The sequence below is a fragment of the Sminthopsis crassicaudata genome, chromosome 2 (assembly GCF_048593235.1).
Source record: "Sminthopsis crassicaudata isolate SCR6 chromosome 2, ASM4859323v1, whole genome shotgun sequence".
NCBI classification, from domain to species: Eukaryota; Metazoa; Chordata; class Mammalia; order Dasyuromorphia; family Dasyuridae; genus Sminthopsis; species Sminthopsis crassicaudata.
The window spans coordinates 218,115,815-218,142,222 of NC_133618.1; the positions used below are offsets into that span (position 1 = coordinate 218,115,815).

The 26,408-nt window shown below is 33.8% G+C and overlaps 1 protein-coding gene across 2 annotated transcripts in view; it reads left to right on the top strand.

Moving 5' to 3' along the window:
- LOC141555396 (cadherin-13-like) overlaps nucleotides 1–26,408 on the top strand; it is a 956,506-nt gene that overhangs the window by 518,218 nt on the left and 411,880 nt on the right. For both annotated transcript variants that reach the window (XM_074288232.1, XM_074288231.1), the window contains exon 4: nucleotides 12,482–12,598. In XM_074288232.1, coding sequence (XP_074144333.1) covers nucleotides 12,482–12,598 — 117 coding nt within the window. The remainder of the gene's footprint in view (nucleotides 1–12,481; nucleotides 12,599–26,408) is intronic.

Consider the following 26,408-nt stretch of genomic DNA (forward strand, 5'->3'; position numbering starts at 1 on the left):
ACTTGAGGATCCCGGAATTCTTTTAGCAACTTTCTCCACAAGACTGACTGGACCTGGCAGAGTTTGGACCCTACATCTCGGGTCACAGTAATGAGTTATGAGCAGTCAGGCTCTCCCTGACAGTCAGCTTTAGTCCTTTGGTTAGGTTGGAGACTTGTTGAGACTTGCTGTGAGTGTGAAATTCTGCAGATGTCAAAGCTTTCTTTGCAGCAGTTCCAGCCTGGTGAGCTAAGAAGTTATTTCCCTTTAGGCAAAGGGATTGGTCCTTCTCAGCCATTATTTTGATCTCTTCAGTGAAAGTGAGTCTTGACTTCTGCCCCGAGGCAAGGCGGGACAGATCAGAGGAGGCAGGACTCTGAGTCTGGGCAGATCTTTGGCTTTAGTCAAAGAACTTAAAAGTAGGTTATAGCACTGATACCTCCCTCTGTAATAGCTAGCATTCAGGAGTACCACTGTGTAATGCAAGTTGTTTAAGCTAAGCTCTCTATAGATAGCACTCAGCTCTCCACACATCCAATCTATTTCTATATCTTGTTTCTATCATCAAAATACTTCTTATTTATGTCTTCTTCTTTGCATTTATATAGCTACCAGCCCTATTATGTCATACTTAACTTGTTACAATAAATTTTTGGGTAATCTCAGTACAATAAATTCACTAGTGCTTGGCACTGGACTTAGAGTCATGAAATTTTGTTTAGTTAGATCCAATTCTTCCTTACCCTATTTGGTGCTTTCTTGGCAAAAAGAAATGGGAGTGGTTTGCCACTTCCTTTTCCAGGTCATTTTTCAGATGAGGAAACAGATGAGTGACTTGCCCAGCTAATACGTTTTTGAGGTCAGATTTGAATCTAAGGATTCCCAGTTAAGTGTTCTATTCTCAATGCTATCCAGTGCTCTGCCATCAGAAATACCTGATTTCAAACCCATCCTCAGATACTTACTAGCTATGTAATTCCAGGAAAGTCATTTGACATCACTTTGCCTCAGTTTCGTTGACTGTGAAAATGAAGATACTAATAGTATTTATCACCCAGGTTTGTTGTATCAAGTCAGATATATGTAAAATGTTTAATATGCTGTTTGGCACACAGTAGGAGCTATACAAATGTAAGCTGGTAAAACTGCTGCTACTGCTTTTCCTATTCCAACTCATCCCTCACTTGGCTGCTAAAATGATTTTTGTAAAACTAAGGTCTAACCATATCACCTCCCTACAATTACCAATCAATAAACTCTGGTGACTCCCAGATACTTCCAAAAAAATTAAAAATTCTTTGCTTTTCTTTTAAAGCCTTTCTTCTTGTCTATTTGCTATCTTTCCAGATCTTCTCTTACACTTTATACTCCTTTACATATTCTGCAACCCAACCACACTGTCCTTGTTTTTCCTCATATAGGAAAGTCAACCTCCCAATTCTGTTCACTTTCACGGGTTATCTCCTATGATCCATTCTCTCTCACTTCCACATGTATGTATTATCTGTGCACAATTAATTGCACATTGCCTCATCAGATAGTCTTAGCTCTGCCACCAATTTGTTGTATGGCCTATAGCAAATTCCTTCTGTGATTTGGGTTTCTTCGTGAAATTAGACTAGATGAATACTAAGATCTGGTCCTCCTGCAAAATTGATAATGATAAGTGATAAATATTATTTATTACTCTAAGATCAGAAGCTGAGTACTAATCTGGGTATCAGTACCAAAAATCACTGCTTGAAGCACAATTCGGGAAGGAACAATCTGGGTAAGAGGCAAGAGATTAGATCCATAGGCTGGAAGTAAAGGTAGAAGTTTAGTTCAAAAATTTATAAGAATTGGAATCTTAGCTCCTGGTACTGATTCATGGAGCTTAAGGCAAATAGTTAAGACCAATTTGAAGCTAAACTAGAAAACTCTTAAACTAGAATTGCTTTGTACTATCCTTACTAAGCTAGGATAGAGTGAACTGTGTTCTTAAGCTGCCAGAGTGGTGGAATGGATGGGAAGCAGGAATATCTAATAAGATTAGAGGGGCAAGAAGTAGGCTTTTGGATCAAGACATGCTAAATTGCTCCTGAAAGACAGCTATGTGATTGAATGGCTGAAGTCTTGGGCTAGGAATTAGGAAAAATAAATTCAAATTCTGCATTTGGAAACAATAACAGTGGAAACTGAGGCAAGGAATTCACTTAAACTTTCCCAGCCTCAGTTTCTTCATCTTATAATGAGGAGGTTGTACTTAACACCCACTAAGATTCTTTCTAGTTCTGTATTTCTATTCTTTTGGGAGAGTTAGCTTAAATATGAATTTGCTTCAAGCTAATTAGCTGGTTTCCCTGCATGATGTGCTTGTGATAGCTGCTAGGGAAAGAATTCCATCCACTCCTCATACCAGTTTTGTTTCTATATCCTCTTTACAAGCTAAATTATTCATTAGGATTACAATACCATGTAAGTAATCTGCAACTTGTTTTTTAACAGGTTGAAAATTCTAAGGATGAGGGAGATAGGCTTGGAGAATGAGTCAAGTTCTAAAATATAAGAACATAAACACATGAGCCATTAAGCCCTATAAGAAAGGGTATTTATGTAGAATTTAACTCTCAATGAAAAGCAAAATAGAAGCTTCTCCCCAAATATGTGGCTTATTTTCATTTTATTTAATCAATAATAAAATCTCCTATCATCAGGTCCATCTGTTTTGTTTTGGTTTTTTGTTTTGTTTTGTTTTGTTTTTTGGATAGCTTTCTTGGCTCCCCCAAGTATCTGGATTTTCCATGAAATCATTATTTCTGGACTATAGAGAATATCTAACAGGAGTAGAATGTGAGTCGAATAGAAAATCATAACTAATAACTATTTCCCCATTTGATTAAACAAACATTAAAGACAAAACAATGTCACTCATGCTTTTGCCATCATTCTAACTCTTTCCCACTCAATCAATATATTTATACCACATATTCTGTACATATATTATATATGTGTGGGGGGGCATACATGTTATATATTATATTCATATTATATACAAATATTTAAAAAGAGAAACTCCATAATGAAGGATAGGGCATATTTATGTAATGTTTCTGTGTGTGTATCTCTCTCTCTCTCTCTCTCTCTCTCTCTCTCTCTCTCTCTCTCTCTCTCTCTCTCTCTCTCTCTCTCTCTCTCTCTCTCTCTCTCTCTTCTCTCTCTCTCTCTCTCTCTTTCTCTCTCTCTCTCTCTCTCTCTATATATATATATATATATACATGTGTCTATATAAACATATATCTGAAAAATCTTAAGAATATGTAGATATTTATGCAAATATGCATTTAGATGCATACCCATATGTAGTTTTCCTTGAAGGACTTACATTTAACTTTACAATATTTAAAAAGATAAATATAAACATGATCATTTGGAGAGGAGGAAGGAAAGAGCATTAATTGTTAAAGAGAAGTGGAAAAGTTTCCCCCAAATAACACATGAAGTGAGCTTTTGGGGGAAACTAAGGATTCAAAGAAACAAAGATGAAGTGAATTACAAGATTCTATCAACAATTGTGGCTTGGAAGATTGTTGTCTTTAGGACTCAGTCTTCATCTTTCTCAAACCTCCCCTCTCTACCCCACTCCCAAATAAAACAAAACAAAAAGAAACCCAAATAATAACAATTAACAAAAACTAGGACTTGAATTAGATGATTTCTACCTCTTTTTAGTTCCATGTTTAAAAAAATCTTCATTCACCTCAGCTGTAAAAGGGAACTAATAATTCCACCTAACTTCCAGGATTAAATGATATAATATTTGTAAAGTGCTTTGCAAGTTTAATGTGACATATAAAAATGTTAGCTATTTGTAATTACTATATATGTAAGTACTATATATGTAAGTACTATATATGTAAATTCTGGTTTATATTTTAAAAGTATCTTGGAACTACTTTTTTTTTTTTTTGCTTTTTAAATGAATCCATCATTTGCTATTGTGAAAATGAGGGAAAAAAAAGAAAATAAAATTAAGAAAAATTCATGAAGTGTAAAGAAAACTGGCATAGTAAGATATTAAGGTTTTGTTTTCATTTTCACATTAACTCAGGTGTGTATAGCTGATGTGTAAATGATCACAGCTTTCCTTTTTCTAACATCTTTAAGATATATATAAAAATTCTCAAAACCATATTATATAGATAGTTTTAATGTTATTATATTCATGTGATATAGATGAAGAAATTGAGTCTGGAGGTGTGTGAAATGAATTAAGGAGAAAATAAGTCTCGATGCTATAATTTGAACTCAGGTTTTCTGATCATAGGGGATCTTTTTCTTTCACAAGTCAGTCAATAAACATTTAAGTGCCTATTATATACCAAGCACAGTGCTAATCTCTGGGGATCCAAAGAAAATCAAAAGGCATTTTCAGGCCTTGAGAAGTTCTGAATCTAATGGGGGAAACCTTTGCATAAGCCTATGCATAAAGAAGCTGTGTAAAAATAAGGTTGAAAATAGGACATAATGAATACCTTGAAGATACTAGAAATAAGAGGGATTGGGAAAGGCTTCCTCTAGTCTCAGTTTATGTGTTATGGAATGATGATATCTAAGATCTCTTCTAGTTCTGACATTCTATGATTCTGGATATTTTGTTAAATTGACTTTATTCATTTGTTCTTAATACAGGAATTTTTTTTTATATTTTGTGGTCTACAAAACACTCAAAATAGTTTATATATTTGTACCACTTTAACTTGTTTCACAGTGCTTCCACATACATTTTATTTTATCCTCACAAATTAACATGAGGTAATTTACACACAGAAAGCACATTTCCATGTTTATAGTCTTTTGCTACAATTCTCAGTTATTGTATGCCAATTATTTTTGAAAATAAGTTACTCCTTTCCTTCAATCACTCAATTAGCCAGAATTTATTAATCATCTTTTATATATCAGTCTCTGTGCTAGGGGTTAGGTTCACAAAGACAAATTCATAAAGTCAAGCCTCTTCCTTCTCTTGGATTACCTTTGTCTTTTCTTTAATGTTTTACTTCTAATTTTGGTTCTTTTGCAAAATTTTAAATTGTTACATTTTTACTCCTCCAAAGAGCTAATTACTCAAGCAGAAAAAATATGGCTCTTAAAAAAACAAGGCTTCCTTGATCACTCATTTTTTTTCTTCCATGCAATTCTTTTTATAATAGTATTTTATTTTTCCAAATACACGCAAAGATAGTTTTCAACATTCACCTTTGTAAAACTTTGTGTTCCAATTTTTTTCTCTTTTTTTCCTTCTCTCTTCCCTCCCCAAGATAGCAAGCAATCTGATATAGGTTAAACATGTCTGCATATCTATTTAATGATAATATCATAACCCTGCAAAGCTTTTTACTCATGACCTTTGAACATCTTTATTCATAGACAAATGGGAAATATTAAACAGACTCCAATTAGTTGTTGAGCATGTAGGTGTTCAGATGTGACCTTTTAGAAAGGAATCTCTAAATCAGACTTTGTAGATCTGAGCTCAAGTCCTAGTTCTGGAATTAGCTATGAGATCTTGTACATCAATTCATCTCTCAGTTTCCTTATCCCTACAAGGTACTAGTATATCCAGTAACTTTGCTGCAGTGTTCAGTTTTCCTGGGATAAAGGAGAGGACCAATGGCAAATCCAACATATTCTTTATATGTCTATTTCAACCCTAGCTCTCTGTCTCCAAACCCAGCATTCTTTCCACACCAATACAGATTCCTCTTTATAAAAAACAACAACAACAAAAATTGACAATGGTATCTCAAATAGAGGCAAGAGGGATTTAGTAACTTAAGGTCACCAGAATCCTGTTGCAAACACTGGCAAGGATATTAAAGAATAATAATAGGGGTCACAGCTGAATGAGAAATGGACTCAAGGAAATATGCCAAATGAAGAGGAGAGAGGCTTCTATATGGAACAAAATAAAATTTCCTCTTTAAGCCCAAAGATACACTGATAGGCACACTGTTGGAGTATTTGAAAATTACATATAGTCACGAGGCTAATATCCTCATATTTAATATGAAGAAAGTTTAAATTTATCTTGCTTAGCTGCAGAGAAAAGACCTAGAAGTACTAAACAAAAATTGAAAAGAGGGCAGTGTTAAGTTTGATATCAAGAAAAAAACTTGCTAAAAGATGAAAAAGTAGAATCGTTCTATGGAGGTAGTAGTAGACTCTCCATCACTGGAACTCTTCAAACAAAATCTGAAATCTGAATGACTTCTTGAGTGTGATGCACAGGACATTCTTGGTCAAGTATGGGGTTGAGCTAGATAGCTTATAAAATACTTTCTAATTCTTAATTTCAGTTATATTGAGAAGAAAAGGAATTCATTCTAAGTGTTATGAGTCAGAGTTATAAACCATCCTGATGTAGAGATACAGATTGGAAATTCATATAAATAATGCATGTCAAAGTTAAGATAAAATGCATTTAAAGATGAAACAAGGAGAGTGAAATGGGAGCTGAGAACAATCATGACCTGTGAAAGTAACCAGCCTGCTGATGACTAAAGAAACTAAAGTTTAAGGACCCTGAAGATGCCATTTAGAAGCTATAAGAAACAATAATAGCTCTCCTTTATATAGCACTTACAGATTTATAAAACATATTGTCCATAACATTCTTTTGATATAAGTAGTATATTTATAGGAGGAGAAATGGGAAAAACCAAGGTTTTGGCTTTTATCTTGAAACAAACAAACAAAAAAAAAACCAAACAAAAAAAAAAATAAAACCCCCCAAAAACCCAAAATAAAGCTTCCTAATAGTATTGGTATTGGTTGTCTTGGAGAAGCAAATTTCTTATCATCCAGTGGTTCTCAAACATAGAACCAATCATTACTTATTATATTATATATAAATCCTGTTCAGAGAGTAATTAATCAAGTCAATCTCTTAGATCCCTTTCCTTTCAGAGTCTTTAATTCTAAGTATCACAGAACTACCTTTTGACTTAGGACAACACACTTATCTGTCCCTCAGTTTTCTCATTAAATATATATAATGGAGATAATAATACTTATGCTACCCGACCCACAGGGTAGTCATAAAACTGAAATCAGATAATTAAGTATATTATAAACTGCCAAGTGCCACAATTTTTACTGGATTAGTAACTGGTTGAATGCATTCACCCACAGAGTAATAATTAATGGATTACTGTCCGTTTGGAAGGAGGTACTTTACAAAGCATACTAGGGATCTTTCTTTGTTCCTATACTTTTTTATTCTCTATAGTCAATATCCTGGATGAAGACATGGCTAACATATTTATAAAAATGCAAATGACACATAGTGGGAAGAAAGAGTTAAAATTTTGAATGACCCATAATTCATAATTCAATATCAGTCATCATTCAAGATCTTTGCAAACTAGGACAAAGGATAAAATCCTGATGAAATTGGATTGGAATAAATTTAAAAGCTTGTCCATGTATTTGAAATCAGCAGTCAAACATAAGATTGTCAAATAGCGTATGGAAAAATATTCTGAGCTAAATAGTCATCTAGAAGACTTATTTGAAGGAGTATGCTGCAGAGGATATTAAGCCTCGTTCATTACCAGATTGCACAAGTAGTTGCAATAAGTGGAAGCTATAGAGATTCAGATTTTAGTTCCATGCAGAGGAAAAACACAAAACAAAACAAAAGAAATTTTCCAAAAATTTCAGGCTGATCAAAACTAGACTGTGATACTTCTTAGACAGAGTGGATTCCCCAGTCACTGGAGCTCTTCAATGGATTACTGTTTTCTGAGATATGCTATAAGGCATTATACAAGAGATTCCTGATACATACTAATCACTTAATAAATACTAGTTGATTGTTAATATAGTTTTTGAATGGCAATTGCAAATTGGGGATTTAAAAATTTTTCATTTGATGTTGAAATGACACTCATGGCATCGCTGAGAGAGTAAAATAATACTTAAAGTCTCAATGAATGATGAAATCTTAAATATCAATCATTCCCAAAAAAACATAAAAAGAATTTAATTATGGGGGCAAAGCCAAGATGGTAGAGTAAAGGCAGACACTTGCCCAATTTCTCTCCCAAACTGCTACAAATTCTGTTAAATAATGACTCTAAGCAAATTTCAGTGTCAGGATATCCCCAAAAGACTCATTAGGACATTTTCCAGCTGAAGACAGTTTAGAATATCATCAGAAAAGGTCTGTGACACCGGAGTGGGAGAAGAGCATGCAGCCCTGACATAGTCAGGATCAGTGAAACCTTGGACCCAGCCCCAGCCTGACCTCTGAAACATCAGCAGTAGTACTGGTGACTTCCGGACCTTTCAGCCCAAAGACACCACAGAGGACTTGGAACGTCAACAGAAAAAGTCTATGGAATCAAAGTGGGAGCTCAACACATAGTTCCAATCTGCCCTAACCTGGCCCTGGCTCAGAATCCTTTTTCCACTCTGGAAATTGGGCGCTACTTTAACAGAGTGAAAAGCAGAGTAATAAGCTAGGAAAATGAGCAGAAAACAAACAAAAAAATTTTTTGACCATTGAAAGTTATTATGGCAACAAGGAAGATAAAAACACACACTCAGAAGATAACAAAATCAACGTTCCTACAACCAAAGTGTCCAAGAAAAATAGGAATTGAACTCAGGTTTTGGAAGAGCTCAAATGGGACTTACTTACTCAAGTAAGAGAGATAGAGGAGAAATTAGAGAAAGCATGAGAATGGTGCAAAATGAAATACAAAAATTTAATAAGGAAAAGAATGCAAAATTGGCCAATTAGAAAAAGAGTTATTAAAGCTCACTGAGGAAAGTAATTCTCTAAAAATTGGAATTGAGCAAATAGAAGCTAATGACTTCATAAGAAATTAAAATTCAATAAAGCAAAACAAAAAAAAAAAGAAAAGAAAGTAAAATATTTCATTGGAGAAACAACTTACCTGGAAAATAGATCTGAGAGATAATAATAATTTAAACTTATTGAGATTTGAAAGTTATGATCAAAAAGAACCTGGTCATCATCTTTCAAGAAATTATCAGGCAAAACTGCTCTGATATTCTAGAACCAGAGAGTAAAACAGAAATTAAGGAATCCACAGGTCATCTGAAAGAAATCTCAAAATGAAAACTGCAAGAAATGTTATATCCAAATTTTGTAACTCCAAGATCAAGGAAAAAATATTGCAAGTATTCAGAAAAAAAAAAAAAAACAATTCAAGTATAGTGGAGCCACAGTTAGAATAACATAAGATTTAGCAGCTCTGACATGAAAGGATCAGAAGGCTTAGAATATGATATTCCCAAAAGCAATGTAGCTAGGATTACAACCAACTACACAGCAAAATTGAGTGTAATCCGCCATTCAATGAAACACAGAATTTTTAAGCATTCATTATGAAAAGATCAGAATTATATAGAAAATTCGATTTTCAAATACAGGACTTTGGAGAAGCATAAGGAGGTAATTAAGAAAATAAGGCACTTAAGATTTTTCCTGTTTACATTCTTACATGGGAGCATGATACTTGTAACTCAGAACTTTTTCAGTATTATGGCAGTTAAAAGGAATACATATATAAACAGAGGACATAGGTGTGAGTTGAATATGAAGAAATACTATATTTTAAAAATGATAAAATTAAGGAGTGAGAGAGAAATGTACTGTGAGAAAGGGTTAAGTGGAATACTGAATATTATTTGCCATTAAAAAAGATGCAAGAAAAAAGTTTTTACAGTGGGAGGGGGGGAAGAGAAGGAAGAAAGGGGGAGTTGGTGAAACTTATTGTCATCATAATTAACTCAAAAAGGAAATAACATGCATATTCAATAGGGTTACAGAAATCTATCTTACTTTTCAGGAAAATATTAGGGGAATAGCATATGGGAAGGGGGAGGAGGATGATAAAAGAAAAGGCATATTGAGGGAGGGAGGGGTCAGTACAAAAACACTTTTGAGGAAGGACTGAATGAAAGGAGAGAGAATAAAAGGGGAGAAAAAGTTAATAATTTTGAAGCAAGTTTCTATGGGAAAGCCTTATTTCTCAAACATAGAGGGAACTGGGTCAAATTTATAAAAAAATAATTTTACTGAATACTGCAATTGATAAATGATAAAAAATATGATGTGTGTCCAAAGGGCTATAAATTCATGTATATCCTTTGCTCCTTTGGTGCAAAATTTGAATCCAAGTCTTTCTTTAATTTGGCATGAATACCCAAAGAGATTTTTTTAAATGGAAAATGATTAATATGTTCAAAAAGTATTGATAACAGTTCTCTTCTCAGGGCAAAAATAATTGGAAATTGAAGGAACACCTATCAATTGTGGAATGGCTCAATAAATTGAGATATGTATTTGTGATGTAATATTATTGTTCTTTGGGAATGATGAGCAGGATGCTTCAAAAAGAAAAATGAAACCTGGAAAGTTCTCCCTGAACTCAAGCAAAGTGAAATGCATTGCAATAGCAATGTAATAGTAATAGCGATGTTCTGGGATGACCAACTATAAATTACTTTTCTCAGTAATACAATCATCAATGACTGCTCTAAAGGAATTATGATAAAAAATCCTATTCATACTCAGTGAAGGAACTTATTGTGTCAGAATACCCATTGAAGTAATTCCCATTCTCTCTCTGTCTCTCTGTGTCTATCTCTTTCTCTGTCTCTGTCTGTCTGTCTCTTTCTCTCTGTTTTAACTTAATTTTTCTTGAGGATTTTAATTTTCATTAGGGTGGAAGATCTATTTTTTTTCACAACTTAACTTTTATGGAGATATAAATCCAAATTGAAAGCAGTCTCTGCTCTCAGGGGCTTTATAGCCCACTCGGCTTTCTTGTGGGGATGACACATGAAGTAGCCATTCTAGATGTAAAGGATAGCCATTGTAAATGCACAGGAGCAGGAGATAGAGTTCAGGTTCTTGATTTGTAGAAGAAGAAACTGTTCCCTTAACTCATTTCCTTCACTCTCCTTAGACAAGTTGAATTCTTTGAAATATGTCATTTACATAAGCGAAGCTGATCTGAACTTCAAAAGATTCAGGATAGTATAATATTACCTTTCATTCCACGAAACTTCATTTTCATCATCCATAAAAAGTGAATAATAATAACTACTCTGCCTACATTCTACAGCAAGTGAGAAAAATACTTTATAAACTGCAAAACTGTATTCAGATGTAAGTTAAGTGTTCTCTTCCTTCCCCCAGGATGCTAAATCTTCCTAGGTAGGGATAGTTTAATGACTAATTAGAAACCCAATCTTTTGAATCTTGGCCCAAACATTTGTACTGATCCCAGTGCATGGCAAATAGTAGAAGCTTAATAAATGTTTCTTAATTCATTGATTAATTGATTCTATCTCTGTAATTATGAACAAGAATAAGATTTGTATTTCTCATGAGCTATTTCACAACGTCAAAGCTCCAAAACTGAAGGGAACCTCAGGGTCATCTAGCTCAGTACCCTTACTTTGCAGATGAGGAAGCGAAAGCACAAGAAGGTTGATTGACTTGCAGAAGAACACAATGATGGTAAATGACAGAGATGGGACATGAATATGGAGACTCTGGATGATTTTTACACTCTCTTTAAGATATGAAACTCATGGTCATGTTTATGTTATTTTTGCCATTGGATATTAGTACTTGGCAGTTCTAATGCAAAAGGAAAAAAAAAACATTAAAAAGCTATGTATGTTGCATTTGGTACTTGAAGTTGTATTGGAATCTCAATATTCATGTTTTCTAAAATTAGAGAAATGAAGAAATGACACAAAATTAAAACATTTTCTGAGTTGAGTCTGAAGGGAAGAGCTTTGTTTCAGATCCTGAGGCAGACTTGGAAACCATTGGGCATTCTAACATCATTACCCTAGTATTATTAGCCATCTATTTGTAATGATATTCTAGAAATTATTTTCAGAATAATAAGATGTGAAAGGTGAGGAAAGAATCCAGTAAGAATCTACAAATAACTTCAGTTACATCCCCACCTTACTGAAACATAGCTTATTAAGGGTTAAGGGATGAGAGTTTTGATTCTAAGATATACTTAGTACTTTGATTGTGTTCCTTTTCCCCAAGCTCTGGTCTTTAGGACCTGGTCCATGACTAACTGGTGGCTAACCTGGAATGGAGGATCCATGTTTTTATGCAGAAGATTAATTATGATTTTTCAGTACTCAGAAATTCACCCACTTGACATGTTAAGTATAGTAATGTGCCCGCATTAGGTGATGCGTAAATCAAGACTGACAGCTTGAATAAAATGATTCAGAGGAGTAAATGAAATAGCTTAATGGCCGTCACTATGAGTCACAATGTCAGATTTAGTATGATTCTAATGAGGTACTTTCTGTTAATGATTTTTGATGGAATATATTAATAATATCCAACCAACTGTGAGTTTTCAGGCAAAAAGACATTCTAAACCATGACAGCTCTTTTCTGGAAACATTTTTAGTAAATAGATTTGGTTTCTTTCTCTTTCAGGAAATCTTTACATTTGCCAGGACTTCTGCAGTCCCAAGACAGAAACGGTCCATTGTGGTATCACCCATTTTAATTCCTGAAAATCAAAGACAGCCTTTTCCCAGGGATGTAGGCAAGGTAAGTTGTGAATGTAGTGAAATTAAGTTATAAATTAATAAAGTGGACAAAACTGTACCTGATATGTCAATAGATCTGCTTCTAAGGAAAATAAAAGTGGTATTTCTTTGTGAGGTAGTATATCCAGAAGGAAGTAAGAAAGAAGAGGTAGATGTTTTGGAAAATCTATAAGAAAAAAAGCCAAATTGTGAGTACTGTGACTTTAGTCTTGAGTGGTAAACTAGAATGTTTGAAATGAATATGTGCTTGTGAAAAGAAGCTATCTCATCAAAAAGTAAATTCCCTCCTGGTCACAATATCTCTATATTGCTAATACACAGTCTATCCATTTATGTAGCAAAAATTATAAAATTATAAAGAGCCTTTTTTTTAGTAAAACCTGGCAGTATAGAAATACTTGGCATTCTATGAAATAAAAAAAGAATGAAAAAAGTTCCTTGTCCTCAAAGAATTCTTCAGATCATTAAGGTCTGGTCTAATTGATGGCTTAAAAGGTATTATAATATATTTGTAAAATTGTTTATGGAATTATTGCATATGTTATGAATGAGTCTATCTTTTTTTGAGAGCCAATTAGGATTTACTGACTTTTTCAGCATTACACAGCTAAGAAGTATTAAGTTTCTGAGATTCAATTTGAACTCAGGTTTTCCTAACTCTAGGACTGGTGCCTCTATCAACTGTGCCATCTAGCTGCCCTGGGTTATTTTTTGCATTTCAATCTCAGGTACTGTTAATGTTATTTCTCTATTTAATTAAAAGAATTCTTTCTTTATATTGGCTCTAAGAAGAAAATGAAAGGCAGAGTGAGTTCTGCAAGAGACAAAGAGCCAGCACAGGAGATCAGTCAAGTGGGTTTAAGTACTGTTTTTGATACCTGCTGTCTATGTGACCTTGGACAAGTTTTTAAATTTCATAGTACTTTTAAGCAACTCCAAAACTGTGCATTAAGGGATGAGCTATGTGATCTGCATCAAAATTAGAGGGTGGGGGGTGGGAGAAGATGTACTGTGTGTTAATGGTTTCAACATTGAAAGTTCTTCTAAACCAATGAAAACAATGGTCTGGAAGAAAAAGAAAGGAAGGAAATTAAATAGTAAACTTTTTCAGGGAAGGGATATATTACCTTCACTACTAAATTACTCAATATATAGCAATTTTTTTTATCAATATTTTTAAATTCACTGCTCTTCTACCCTTTCTCCCTTACTTTACATCCCGACTCCTTGCTTCTTTCACCAGTAGCACTTCCTATAAGGATAAATTGACTCCGAAAATCTTTATTTCTGCAGTACATGAGACAGAGAACTGGTACTCTGGTGATACACTCATTTCCTTTTTACACTCAGCCAGGCCAATTGGGGAAATGCTCTGATTTCCTTTCATTTGCACCTCTTATCTTTCCCTGGTTTCATGTTCCTTCAAAGAGGGGAAGAGATGTGGCCATTTTTAATGCTTCAAACAATGAAATGAGATAGGATTTCCAGACAGATTCTTGTTAGGATGTCTAGAAAATATGCATTTTTCATACTTCACATAAGAAAATTGAATTGTAAGATCGTGTAATTATTGATGTAGAACTAGATGAGACTTCTTGGAAACTATTGAGTTAACCTTTCATTTTTGTATGAAGAAACTGAGGCACAGAAAGATTAAATAAATTGTACAGTGTTGTACATAGTATGTTTGGTGCAAAATTTGAATCCAATTCTTTCTGACTCTAAGCCCAATTTCCTATCTACTCCATTTTCACCAGAATCAAACCTGAATCTGTTTTATTTTAGTCATATGTACTTTCTAAAGAAAAAGATCCATGGACCAAAAATTGAGGAAAGCTCCAATGCCACAAGATCAGAATAAGAAGAAGTTTTCTTATTTGAGTTGGCGTGTCATTTGAGATAGCTTGAATGGGTTACTGTATAAGTGTGATATTGTGGAAAGAACATTAGCTTGAGCATCAGAAAATCTCAAATCCCAATTGAGATTTAGTACCTATGGGACCTTGGGATGAATCATTTAGCCATTCTGTGCATTGCTTTCTTATTCTACAAATGAAGCCATCAGAGTAGACATCCTCTGAAATCCCTTCCAGCTATGTATCTATGATCCCAGGAAACAATGAACTTTCTGATTTTTCTTTTGTTTCAGATTATATCACCTTGCCAAATGCATAATTACAAAGTCATTTGCAAATTTCAGGTATTTTATGATTTTTTTTATGAGAACAAAATACATATACATATATATTGTATGTATACATATACAAATACATATTTGGGAAGAGAATGAGGCAGAGAAAGAAACAGAGAGAGGCAGAAAGAGACAGACAAAAAGAGGGAAAGAGAGACAGACAGACAAAGAAATAGAGACAAAGAGAGAGAAAGAGAGACAGAGACAAAGAGAGAGAGAGGAAAAGGTAGAGAGACAAAGACAGACACACAGAGAGAGACAGAGGGACAGAGAGAGAGAGAGAGAGACAGACAGATAGACAGACAGACTTAGGCAGAGACATACACACAGAGAAATTTCCATTTTCCTTAGTAATATTTAGTAAAATAGAGATACTTGCAATAAAGGATACATATTTACTGAAACAAAGTCAAGAACAAATAAAATATCTTTCGATTATAAAAAACAAGTTTGTTCTCTCAGATATTTGTAGTGTAAAGTTTTTGTAGTACCTTCTTATTTGGAACATTTTCAGAAGTTTTAGGGAGGGGGCAACATGATGATTCATGAACTCTAATTAATCCATCATTTTATTCCTATCATAGGTAACAGTGGGAGTTCCAGAATGGGAGCCTGAATAGCCAAAAAAAGATAGCTGTTCCCCAAATGTTCTCTTTTCTCCCCATATAGTTGGAATATTTAAAAAAATTGGACAATTAATAATTTCACAATTTTACAAACTTTACTTTCTAAATATTTAATCACATTTGAGAGAATTTGAATTTTTAGGCCTGAATGATTGAAATCAGCAATTCTAAATCAATGAGACCTTTTAAAACAGTATTTTATTCTGTTTTATAATATTTGGCAGACAAGTCACTTCTGAGAATCCTTATTAAAGATTCTGTTTTTCTCACACGATCTTTCTATCAAAACCAGTGAGAATATGTTGTTTGAGCCCCCTTTCTTCCCACTCTGAATGTTCTTCCTATACATTGGAGAATGGACGTTGAAAATGGCATTTCTAACTCACTATAGAGAAGATAAAAGAAACAGCACAGCATCCTCTCCCACATGGGAGTCCACACTGATCTTAGAAAGTGTCACTGAGTTGAACAACTTCACCTCAGCCTGTTATCTCATTGTTTCCCATGTGTGAGTTTTGAAGGAAGGCACCTTCAAAAAGCATCATTATTTTGTCATCCCCAGGGGGGCTAGCACAGGATCAGGCATGTGGTAAGTGCTCAATCAATTTTTCTTGAGCTATGAATTAAAGTTAGGCTGTTTTAGAATTCAAACCAGATCTATTTGCTTGGCTGCTGGATCAACATTTTTCCAGATATGTGTGGATTAAGTGAGGGGATCACAGCAGGAATAAGTCAGTTTGATGACTAAAATATCCATGATATATTCAATGAGGTCATTTTTGCAATATGTTGACCTCGATTAGTGAGGTAACTATTTATTCAGCACAAATTTATCAGATGTTTACAGCATGTCAGATAACATTCACCAACAAGTAGATAATTTAAATAAATATAATATAAATATAACTAAATTTGATGAGATTGAGGGCATCACTCACTGAAGGGATAAGAAAAGATGTTATGTCCAGCTTGAATTGAACTTTATTATTTTTTTCATTTTTTTCTCTTATTTTACCTTTAATATACATTGCTTTATGAATCATATTGGGAGAAAAAATCAGGGGAAAACCATAACAGAGAAAAGAAAAACAAAAAAGAAGTGAAAATAACATGTCTTGATTTACAATCTCCATAGTACTTTTTCTAGATGCCGATGGTATTTTCTGTCCAAAATTTATTGGGATTTCTTTGGATTACTTAACTACTTAGAGAAACATAGTCTTTCATAGTTGATCATTGCACATTCTTGCTGTTACAATGTATTGAATTGAACTTTAAAAGAGATTAGAGATTCTCAAAATCAAATTGACAAAAGAGCATCCTTGTAATTGGAAATAACTTATGTAAAGATACAGAAAAGGGTTATTTTGTATGAAGGATAATGAGTATGCCAGTTGGAATTTAGACTGAGTAAAATGCAGAAAAAAAAACAAAATTTGGGAGAAGGAATAAAGTCATATTATGGAGGACTTTAAATAACAAATGAATTTGCTGGTCAAAAGGGAATGATTAAAGGTTCTTGAAGTGGGAAATAGATCTAGAATTGAGAGAGATAAGTGGAAGAATGTATGGAGAGAGGATAGTCATGTATTTGGCACTGTTTTTGGTAAGGGGAGACAAAGATAAAACTGAAGTCATCTCAGCCAATTTATGTCCTTACTTTTCTACAACAATAATCTTTGAAATTATTTGACTAATATTATAGGTACATACATATTTGCTTTCCTGCATCATCCTTATATCAGCTTGTAACTAAATAAATACAACTCAAATTCGACTTCACAATTGTACAAAGAGTAAAACCTCTTTTAGTGTGCTAAATGAAATAAAAAGGGACTACTTCCTTATAAATAAGGATTATATTTTTCTATTGATACCAAATGAGAATGTAACCTATCTTGGTCCCTTTTCCTTCATGTTATTAAGCAAAAAGATAAGATAGACAGATGCATACAGATCTTTGGAGGAATGTATGTTTTTAGCTCTGAGTTGATCATATCTTCAGTGGGTTGGTCTTGATCTGAAAGGTATAGCTATATAGGCATGGCTACCCAGCCATTCTGAGATGTTATGGACTTGACTTCAAATCTGATGACTTTTATATAATAACTTATTTCTCTGGATCTCTTGTACCCACTCAGTTAAAAAAGAGAAATGAAAAATAAAAAGACTACAAACTTGCCCATTTCTGATTTTAACTGAACGTGCTATTTGGCAAAAGCAAATAACAAAAAATGGAAGAATAAATCAGTTAGTCAGAAAAAATGAAGTAGCAGGGGAAATCATATTCCTTGTATCCATCAGAGTTCTTAAATCTTTCAAAACTGATTATTGTTTACAATGTCATCATAGTGTAAATTGTTCTTCTGATTCTGCTTACTTTTTTCTGCATCAATTCATCCAGATCTTCCCAGGTTTTTCTATAATGTTCCCCTTTATTTCTTATGCCATAAAACTATTCCATTACATTCACCACAATTTTTCAGCTGTTCCTCGATTGATTGGAACCCCTTATTTTCCAGTTCTTTGCCATCACAAAACTGGTAATATAATTTTGTACATAGAGGATCCCCCCTTTATCTGTTACTTTGGTATGTAGGACAAGTAATATCAATACTCATCAAACAGGATACCCAGTTTTGTATTTTTGGAACAAATTATCAGTACATGGTCTTGAAAAAGTAAAAATTGTGTTCTCTACCTCCTTTTCTTTCCCAAAAATTATCTTAAAAGAAACCCTTTCAAGATCTGTAATTCTGGAACACGACTGGGATTTGGGAGAGTCTGGTTTCTAATACAGAAAGTCTTAATGACATTGTTTTAATATAAGTCTTACTGATCTAAACCATCTCTCATTCCCAGCCTGAAACCCTTCATTTCTCTTGTCTCTAAGCTCTCCTTGATTATATACTCTTTCCTTTGACCTAAACACTCAGTTGAACACAGCTTTCTTTCTCATTTTCCTGGAAATACTTACCTTCTCTCCTCAATAATTGATGCAAACTATCTGTATTGGGGATATACATGCTTCAGGGAGTATAGATTTCTCATTTTTGTGTAAGCTAATAAGCATTTATTAAGCATCCAGCAGTCCTTACTCTCAAGTTGATCCCAGTCTAATGAGAAAGAAAACATGAAAATTACTATAAACAAATATTATATACACACATACAACATAAGGAAAGCATTAGAATTAAGAGGATAAGAAGAAGGATTTCTTATAGAAGGTGGAATTTTATCCAGGATAGAATAAGGACAGAAAAATCAGTAAATGGGTATGAGAAGGGATGTAAAAACACATTTGGTTTTGCTTCTTTTCTATGATGAGGCATTCATCTCTGAGTTCAAGTAAATATTGGCCCTTTCTCTACCTCCATAATTCATATTAAACTTGACTGGATTTTGTGTTTGGCTTATACTAGAATTCTGACTAAGCTTTAGCTGCTTATGAACTATATATCTCAGAACAACCCTTGTCCCCTTTTTTGAGTCAGTTTACATATCTGCAAAATGCAAGTGCCTGACTAAGCAAAATCCCTGACCATTCTTGAAAAAGTACAAAACTAAACAAAAATTCATCTGATATGTGGATTTTGCAACATCTGGAAGTTTTGTTTAGATGAGCTCTTTAGGATTGGTTGTTTTGAGAAAGGATACATTTTGAGAAAGGATACATTTGTGGTTGGTAAACTTACTCAGCAGAGGTATTTTTTATATTTGCTAGTCTCAGCTTATTTGAAGATTAAGAATTAAATAATAAGATAATGGGTAAAATAATACGTAAATAAAACATATTAGAGCAAATGGAGAGGGAGGGAAGTATAATTGGATGTTCACTTATCTGAATACCACATTGAAGGACAGGTAATTTTTTAATTTGAAAATGTTAATTTTAGACAATTATGAATTTAATTAAAGGCTTCCTTAATTGATTCTTATGTTCTTTATATGGCATTTTGTCCTTCAAAAATCCTTAAAGAATGAAAGCAGGTAATGTTACATAATGGAAAGAATATTGAATGAGAAGTCATAGGACTTAGATTCAAATTCATCTTCTGATGCTTGAACTTAGACAAATAACAGAATCTACTCTGACCTCTGTTTCCTCATCTTTCAAATAAAACATTTGGGTTTGGTAACATTTGAGCTCCAATCTATGATCTTATAAATATATAAAGCCAAATGAGAACTATTCAGTTTTAAGGTAATTAAAACACATTATGGACCTATTTTCTCTATAAGAGTAGTCACAGCTGCCTTGATGAATGACAGCTGGACTGACTGCCCAAGCCCAGTGCCCAGCAGGGAACAAATTGGCCCTCTCTGCACCAAACAATTTGCAGTCCCAGATTTGAATAGCCACTGGTCAGACATGGGGCCGAGATGGAAATGCAGCTAACAGGTGGCATTCTGAAGAGGAAAAGGAATGAATGAAGAGCTTTCATCTCTAGCTTTGAAATGGTTGAAATTCTTGCATTACTGCAGTCCTGGGTGGTATCCAGCACTGAGTCAGTGCAGGCTCTGGTGGACAGTCTGGATCACTAAGCAGATGGAGCCATGCTGTGGCCCTGGGGAGTCCATTATATTAGGCTTACTCGGGCCATTCTGCCAGTTGGGACAGCTGCCTTTGCAGGGGCTCCTGTGGCTTTTCTATTAAAAATCCTCAAAAAATTTGTACCTAGTTTAAATGACTCATTGGGTGATTTTTTAAAAACTTTCCTGTTGCGCCTCATTGTCTAACATTTTGGAAGGGGCAGATGAAAAAAAGATTAATCACTTTGTGTTTTCAAATATTTTTCTTTCTCCCAATTTTTCACCTCTTCCTCCTTATCTCCCTATCTTTCTCTGACCTTCTCTCCCTAATCTTCTCTTATGCCCTTTCTTTTTTTCTCTCCCTCCCCACTTAGAGGTTTAAGGAGAGTAGACATACTCTTTGGGGGATAAGAAATTATTTATTTTTTCTGTTGCTATGTGTGTGTTTATTTGTTTTTGTTTATCAGTCTATTTTGCATCTGTGTATATGTGTGTTTGTGTTGCTCTTTCTTTCTCTGTGACTCAGTCTATATTTTTGTACTTCTCTGGGTATCTGTTTTTGTCTCTCTGGTTTTCCATGAACATTTTTTCTGATCTTGTCTCTGTTCTAACTTTCTTTGTATGTCTCCTTCTCTATTTTTCCTATCTTTTCCCCTTCTCCTACCCTTCCCCGAAGGACTGTGATGAAATATTTTTTCTCTTGGACTGTGAGAAATATTGCAAGAATGTATATGTATTCCAGAGAAGATATCTGCATCTCCATATGAAGAGTAGTGAAATGGGATTTAAAAAAAAATGACTCACCAAAGGAACAGGAGCAGTAAACCCTATAATATGTTTCCAGTGCCAGATGGCCTTTTTATCCAATGTATTCCTTGGCTAACATTCAGGTCAGTCCTCATGTGGAATAGGACCCCCATGAAATTAAGGATATTTTGGCTTAGTGCAATGAAAAACTCCCTAGTAATTATAGTAGTCTTATTTGTACGAGACGTAGATTTTCTCTTATTAGAGATTTTCATTTGAAAGCTGCATGAATGAGAATGTCAGAGAAAGAATTAATATGGTCCCAGTACCAAAGAGTATGTCTCTTTCATAGCCCTTTTTAATTTAGAGATGCTGTGGTATTATCTGTTGGATAAACAGGGAGAGATGTGAAAGCTATATGTTTAATGCATTATATATTTTAAAAGAAGAGAAATTTGAACATAATGGAAATTTAATTTCATGTACAAACCACTTTTTGTTATTCTAGTAAATATATATGAAAATGCTTAGTTCATTTGGTTTTTGTTAAGGTCAGAATTTTAAAACAATGAAAGCTAATAATGCAAATCATATATATATATATATATGTATATATATATTTAAGGTAAGTTATGTAATGATGACAAAGGACAGATATAAGGAATAGGAAATAATTGAAATAATTAGTGTAGTATTATACTTTGGAACATAAAGACCATACAAGGTTGTCCAGATAATAAGAAATGGAAGATAGCTTCTAGGGATTGTGGGCCAATTCTCACATATTCCAAAAGAAGAAAACTAGACTGTGGAGATGATTTTTGTTATCATGCACATTCCTTCCTGTTACTTGTAAAATACATTTTTACTTAGGAATGTAGAATAGATCCTAGCTTCCTAGCTTCAAATGAATTTTACATATATTGTTTCTTAGTAATTACTTCAAGCATCATTTTCATCTTTCTTTCCATGCCTACCTTTGTACTTCATTCACAAAGAATCAACAGATTGGTGGGCTGAATTGGGAGTATTGTGGGAAAGACTTTAGAGCTTTTCTGTACTGTTTCTTTTTCAACAAAAGATTTTGGCATATGCACTATATTTTTCATCATAGTTGTTTACTTGTTTAATTGTAAACTTACAATGTACTGAAGGAGAGCATAGTGCAGTGGAGAGACTGTTGGGCTTGGAGGCTATAAGGTCTGGATAAGAGATATTACATTATCTTATACTCAAGAATGGTCAAAAAGGGAGAGTAAACTTTACAGATGAACCAATAGAGGACAAAGATCATGATACTTTTTTGAATGCATGAATTATGAGGAGGTTACATAAAGACTCCCAAGTTAAGTACTCAGCATAGTGTCAAGGATTAGGGAAATGGTAGTTTTAGTTCTTCTATACTCTGCCTTCATTAGATGATATCTGGTATATTGTGTTAAATTCTGGACTCAATGTTTTAAGGACATTGATAATCATAGGAGATAAATTAGGTTGGTGAAGGACCTTGAGAACATATTATATAAGTCAGAGGTTCTCAAACTACGGCCCGCAAGCCAAATGCCACCCGCTGAGGACCTTTATATGGTCTGCCTGGTTATGGTAAATGGGCTGAGGGGGGGAGACAGAGTGTGAGTTTTTGTTTTTACTATAGTCTGGCCCTCCAACAGTCTGAGGAACAGTGAACTGGCCCCCTATTTAAAAAGTTTGAGGACCACTGAGCAATTAAATGATTTAGGGATATGTAGAGAATAGAAGACAACTGCTTTATAATATTTGAAAGTCATCACATGGAAGAACATCAGATCTGATCTACTTACCCCCAAAGAAGAGAAGACAAGGAGCAAGAAGTAAAATATCACAGAAAAAATGTTTGAGTTAAGGAAAATAAAGTCTTCCTAACAATTAGAGCTCTTTAAAAGTAGAATATAGGCTGCTTCAAAGTTCAGCAGCATTCCTCACATTAGAGGTATTCAAAAAGAAGTTAACCATTCATTTGTCATGAAAATTGATGGAAGGAAAGCTCATTCAGGAATGGTAAGATGAAATGGCTTCTAGGGTCCCTTCCAACTTTGAGGTTCTGTGATTATAAAATTGATTGGTCAGATAACATACCTTGGAGTCAAAAAGATTGTCCTTAAATTCTATGCAAAGAGGTATACTATGGGATAAGTGACTGTAGAGTAAAAAAATTGCCACCAGATCAACCACTTTCCCAACTTTGTCCCCTACTTTGGTGGGAATCTTTGAAAGAGGCATACCCCCTTTTAAAAATACCATTTTATTTTTCCAATTACATGTAAAGACAATTTTTGATATTCATATGAGTTCCATATTTTCTCCCTCCCTCTCCTCTCATCTCTCTGAGGTGGTAAACAATTTGCTATAGTTTATATATGTACAATCATGTAAATTCTATTTCCATAATATGACTAATAAAATTTTCTATAATATGACTAATGTTTTGAAAGAAGAAATAGATTAAAAAAAGAAAGAAAATGAAAATAGTGTGCTTAAATCTACATTAAGATTTCATCAGTTCTTTCTCTGGATGTGTATAGCTATTTTCATATAGTTCTTTGGAATAAACTTGGATCCTTACATTGTTGAGGAGAGCTAATTCATTCATTTATGAGAGAATCTCATATAATATTGATGTTCTTGTGTACAATATTTTCCTGGTTCTTCTTACTTCAGTTTGCATTGTCATGTAAGTCTTTCCAGGTTTTTCTGAAATCCTCCTGCTTACCATGAGACATTCCTTTTTTCGATAAATCTTTTACTTTTCTGAGTTTGGGTTTTGTCCTCATACTAAATTGTCAATTTTATGGAACAGTGTTTTATCAAAACCTTCTTATTCTTGGAGCAGCTTCCACAATACTTTGCACACAAGAGGTGCTTAATAAGTATGTGTGAGTTGACAAATTGAGCAAATACATAACTCTCTACCCTTATATATGTACTTTGGTGCTTTCCTTCATATAGAAAACTATCAAGTTTGGAATTGAAAACAATATTTTAAATAAAATATCAATTTTTTTAAGTTCCTAAAATGAATAACCTAGAAGAAGAAAGGAAAAAGCTCTCAAACTTGCAAGTAAGATTTATGTATAAAGCCTTTCCTGACTCTTCCCCCCTATTTCCAAAGTAATAGGAATTAATTTTCTGTCCCATGTAAGTGAATTTTCTACACCACTGATGATGATACCTTTAAATAGCAAAAGTTATATTTTTACAAAATTGGTCCTTTTCAAAAATTAATTAAATGTGTCCTTGTCATTGCAGCTAAGAACCCCTAGGATCAAATCCCTTCTCTAACATTTACTAGATGTATGACTTTGGGTAAGGAGCTTAAATATTTTGAGTCTCTGTTTTCTCACTAATAAAATAAGGATGATATACTTGTACTTTCATTTTTGAAAACTTCCCTCAGGAAGCTTTGTTGTGAAATTGCTGAAGTAGGATCAGAGAATCATAAAGTTATAGACTTAGGACTAGAAAATTCTCTAGAAGCTATCTTGTCTCAAGTTCTCCAGACAGTCAGGAAACTGAAACCCCACAGATGTGTTGTCAGTTTTAAATTGGTTAATATATAGAAAATGCTTTGCCAACTTTAAAAAAATCTATGTAATTTTAGTTATATTCATATTGTTTTGTTATCATTGTTGTTGTTATCACATAGTATGCTGAAAAATAATACAGGAAGACCAATAGGGTATTCCTATATTAATAGGGTCTATTGCTGGCATATTAACGTTTTTTTTAATAGATCTTCTTTCCCCCATATAATTTTTGTTAATTTTATAATTATAACATTTTTGACAGTACATATGTATGGGTAATTTGTTTTACAACATTATCCCTTGTGTTCCCTTCTGTTTGGAATTTTCCCCTCCTTCCCTCCACCCTCTCCCCTAGATGGCAGGCATTCCTATATATGTTAAATCTGTTATAGTATATCCTAGATACAATATATGTGTGCAGACCCGAATCTTTTTGTTGCACAGGAAAAATTGGATTCAGAAGGTAAAAATAACCTAGGAAGAAAAACAAAAATGCAAACAGTTTACACTCATTTCCCAGTGTTCCTTCTCTGGATGTAGCTGATTCTGTCCATCATCGATCAAATGGAACAGGATTAGATCTTCTCTTTGTTGAAGATATCCACGTATAGTATTGTTGTTGAAGTATATAATGATCTCCTGGTTCTGCTCATTTTACTCAGCATCAGTTCATGTAAGTCTCTCCAAGTCTCTCTGTATTCATCTTGCTGCTCATTTCTTACAGAACAATAATATTCCATAACATTCATATACCATAATTTACCCAACCATTCTCCAATTGATGGGCATCCATTCATTTTCCAGTTTCTAGCCACTATTAAAAGAGCTGCCACAAACATTTTGGCACATACAGGTCCCTTTCCTTTCTTTAGGATTTCCTTGGGACATAATCCCAGTAGTAGTACTGCTGGATCAAAGGTTCGATAACACAGTTTGATAACTTTTTGAGCATAGTTCCAAATTGCTCTCCAGAATGGTTGGATTCTTTCACAACTCCACCAACAATGCATCAGTGTCCCAGTTTTCCCACATCCCCTCCAACATTCATCATTATTTGTTCCTGTCATCTTAGCCAATTTAACAGGTGTGTAGTGGTATCTCAGAGTTGTCTTAATTTGCATTTCTCTGATCAATAGTGATTTGGAACACTCTTTCATATGAGTGGAAATAGTTTCAATTTAATCATGAAAATTGTCTATTCATATCCTTTGACCTTTTATCAATTGGAGAATGGCTTGATTTCTTATAGAGTCAGTTCTTTATATATTTTGGAGATGAGGCCTTTATCAGAACCTTTAACTGTAAACATGTTTTCCCAGTTTCTTATTTCCCTTCTAATCTTGTTTGCATTAGTTTTGTATACAAAAGTTTTTTAATCCAAACTCAATAGTAGGTGTATTTTTCACTTTTTATATCTTCTCTTTTGAGTATGTATCTCACTCCCATCACTATTTACAAATATATGCATGTGTGTATATTTATGTAGAAAGGATTTTTTCTTTCTCCTTTGGACTGATTATTTTTTTCCTATTTTATATTATTTCCTAACCTTTCTTCTCACGTAATTCATTATTCTATTCTGCTCTGTTGTGGTCTGGGAAATCAGGTTTGCTCAAATTCTATGTAAACTAAGAGTGAACAGGCTCTGAATCAGATACTCTCATTTGAAAATATCCCACAATTTATTATTCTTGTAATCTGGTAGATGACACAAGGCTGGAAGGATATAATAAGTTTTCAATAAAAGTTTATTGGATGACTTTTTAAAGTCATCCGAGATACTTTGGTCCTGTTTTTTTTTTTTTTTTTTTTTTTTTTTTTGCAGTACTCTGGACCATTGTCATTGCTTAGCTAATTGACTTCCAGAAAGAGGAGGTAACACGATATTTCAGCATGAAAATAACTTGAGAATATTAGATTTGCAGTTAGAGGACCTAGGCTTGAATTTTTGGTTCTGCTAACTACTCCTTATGTGACCTTAAATGCATCCTGACTGTGCAGACAACTTGGACAAGAAGGCTTCTAGAGAATTTTCCAGTCCTGAGTCTATAACTTTATGATTTTCTAATCTTAATTCAGCAATTTAACAACAACAAACTTATTATATTGGCAGCTTTCCATTCATTGATTGTTTGGCATCCAAAGGCCTTC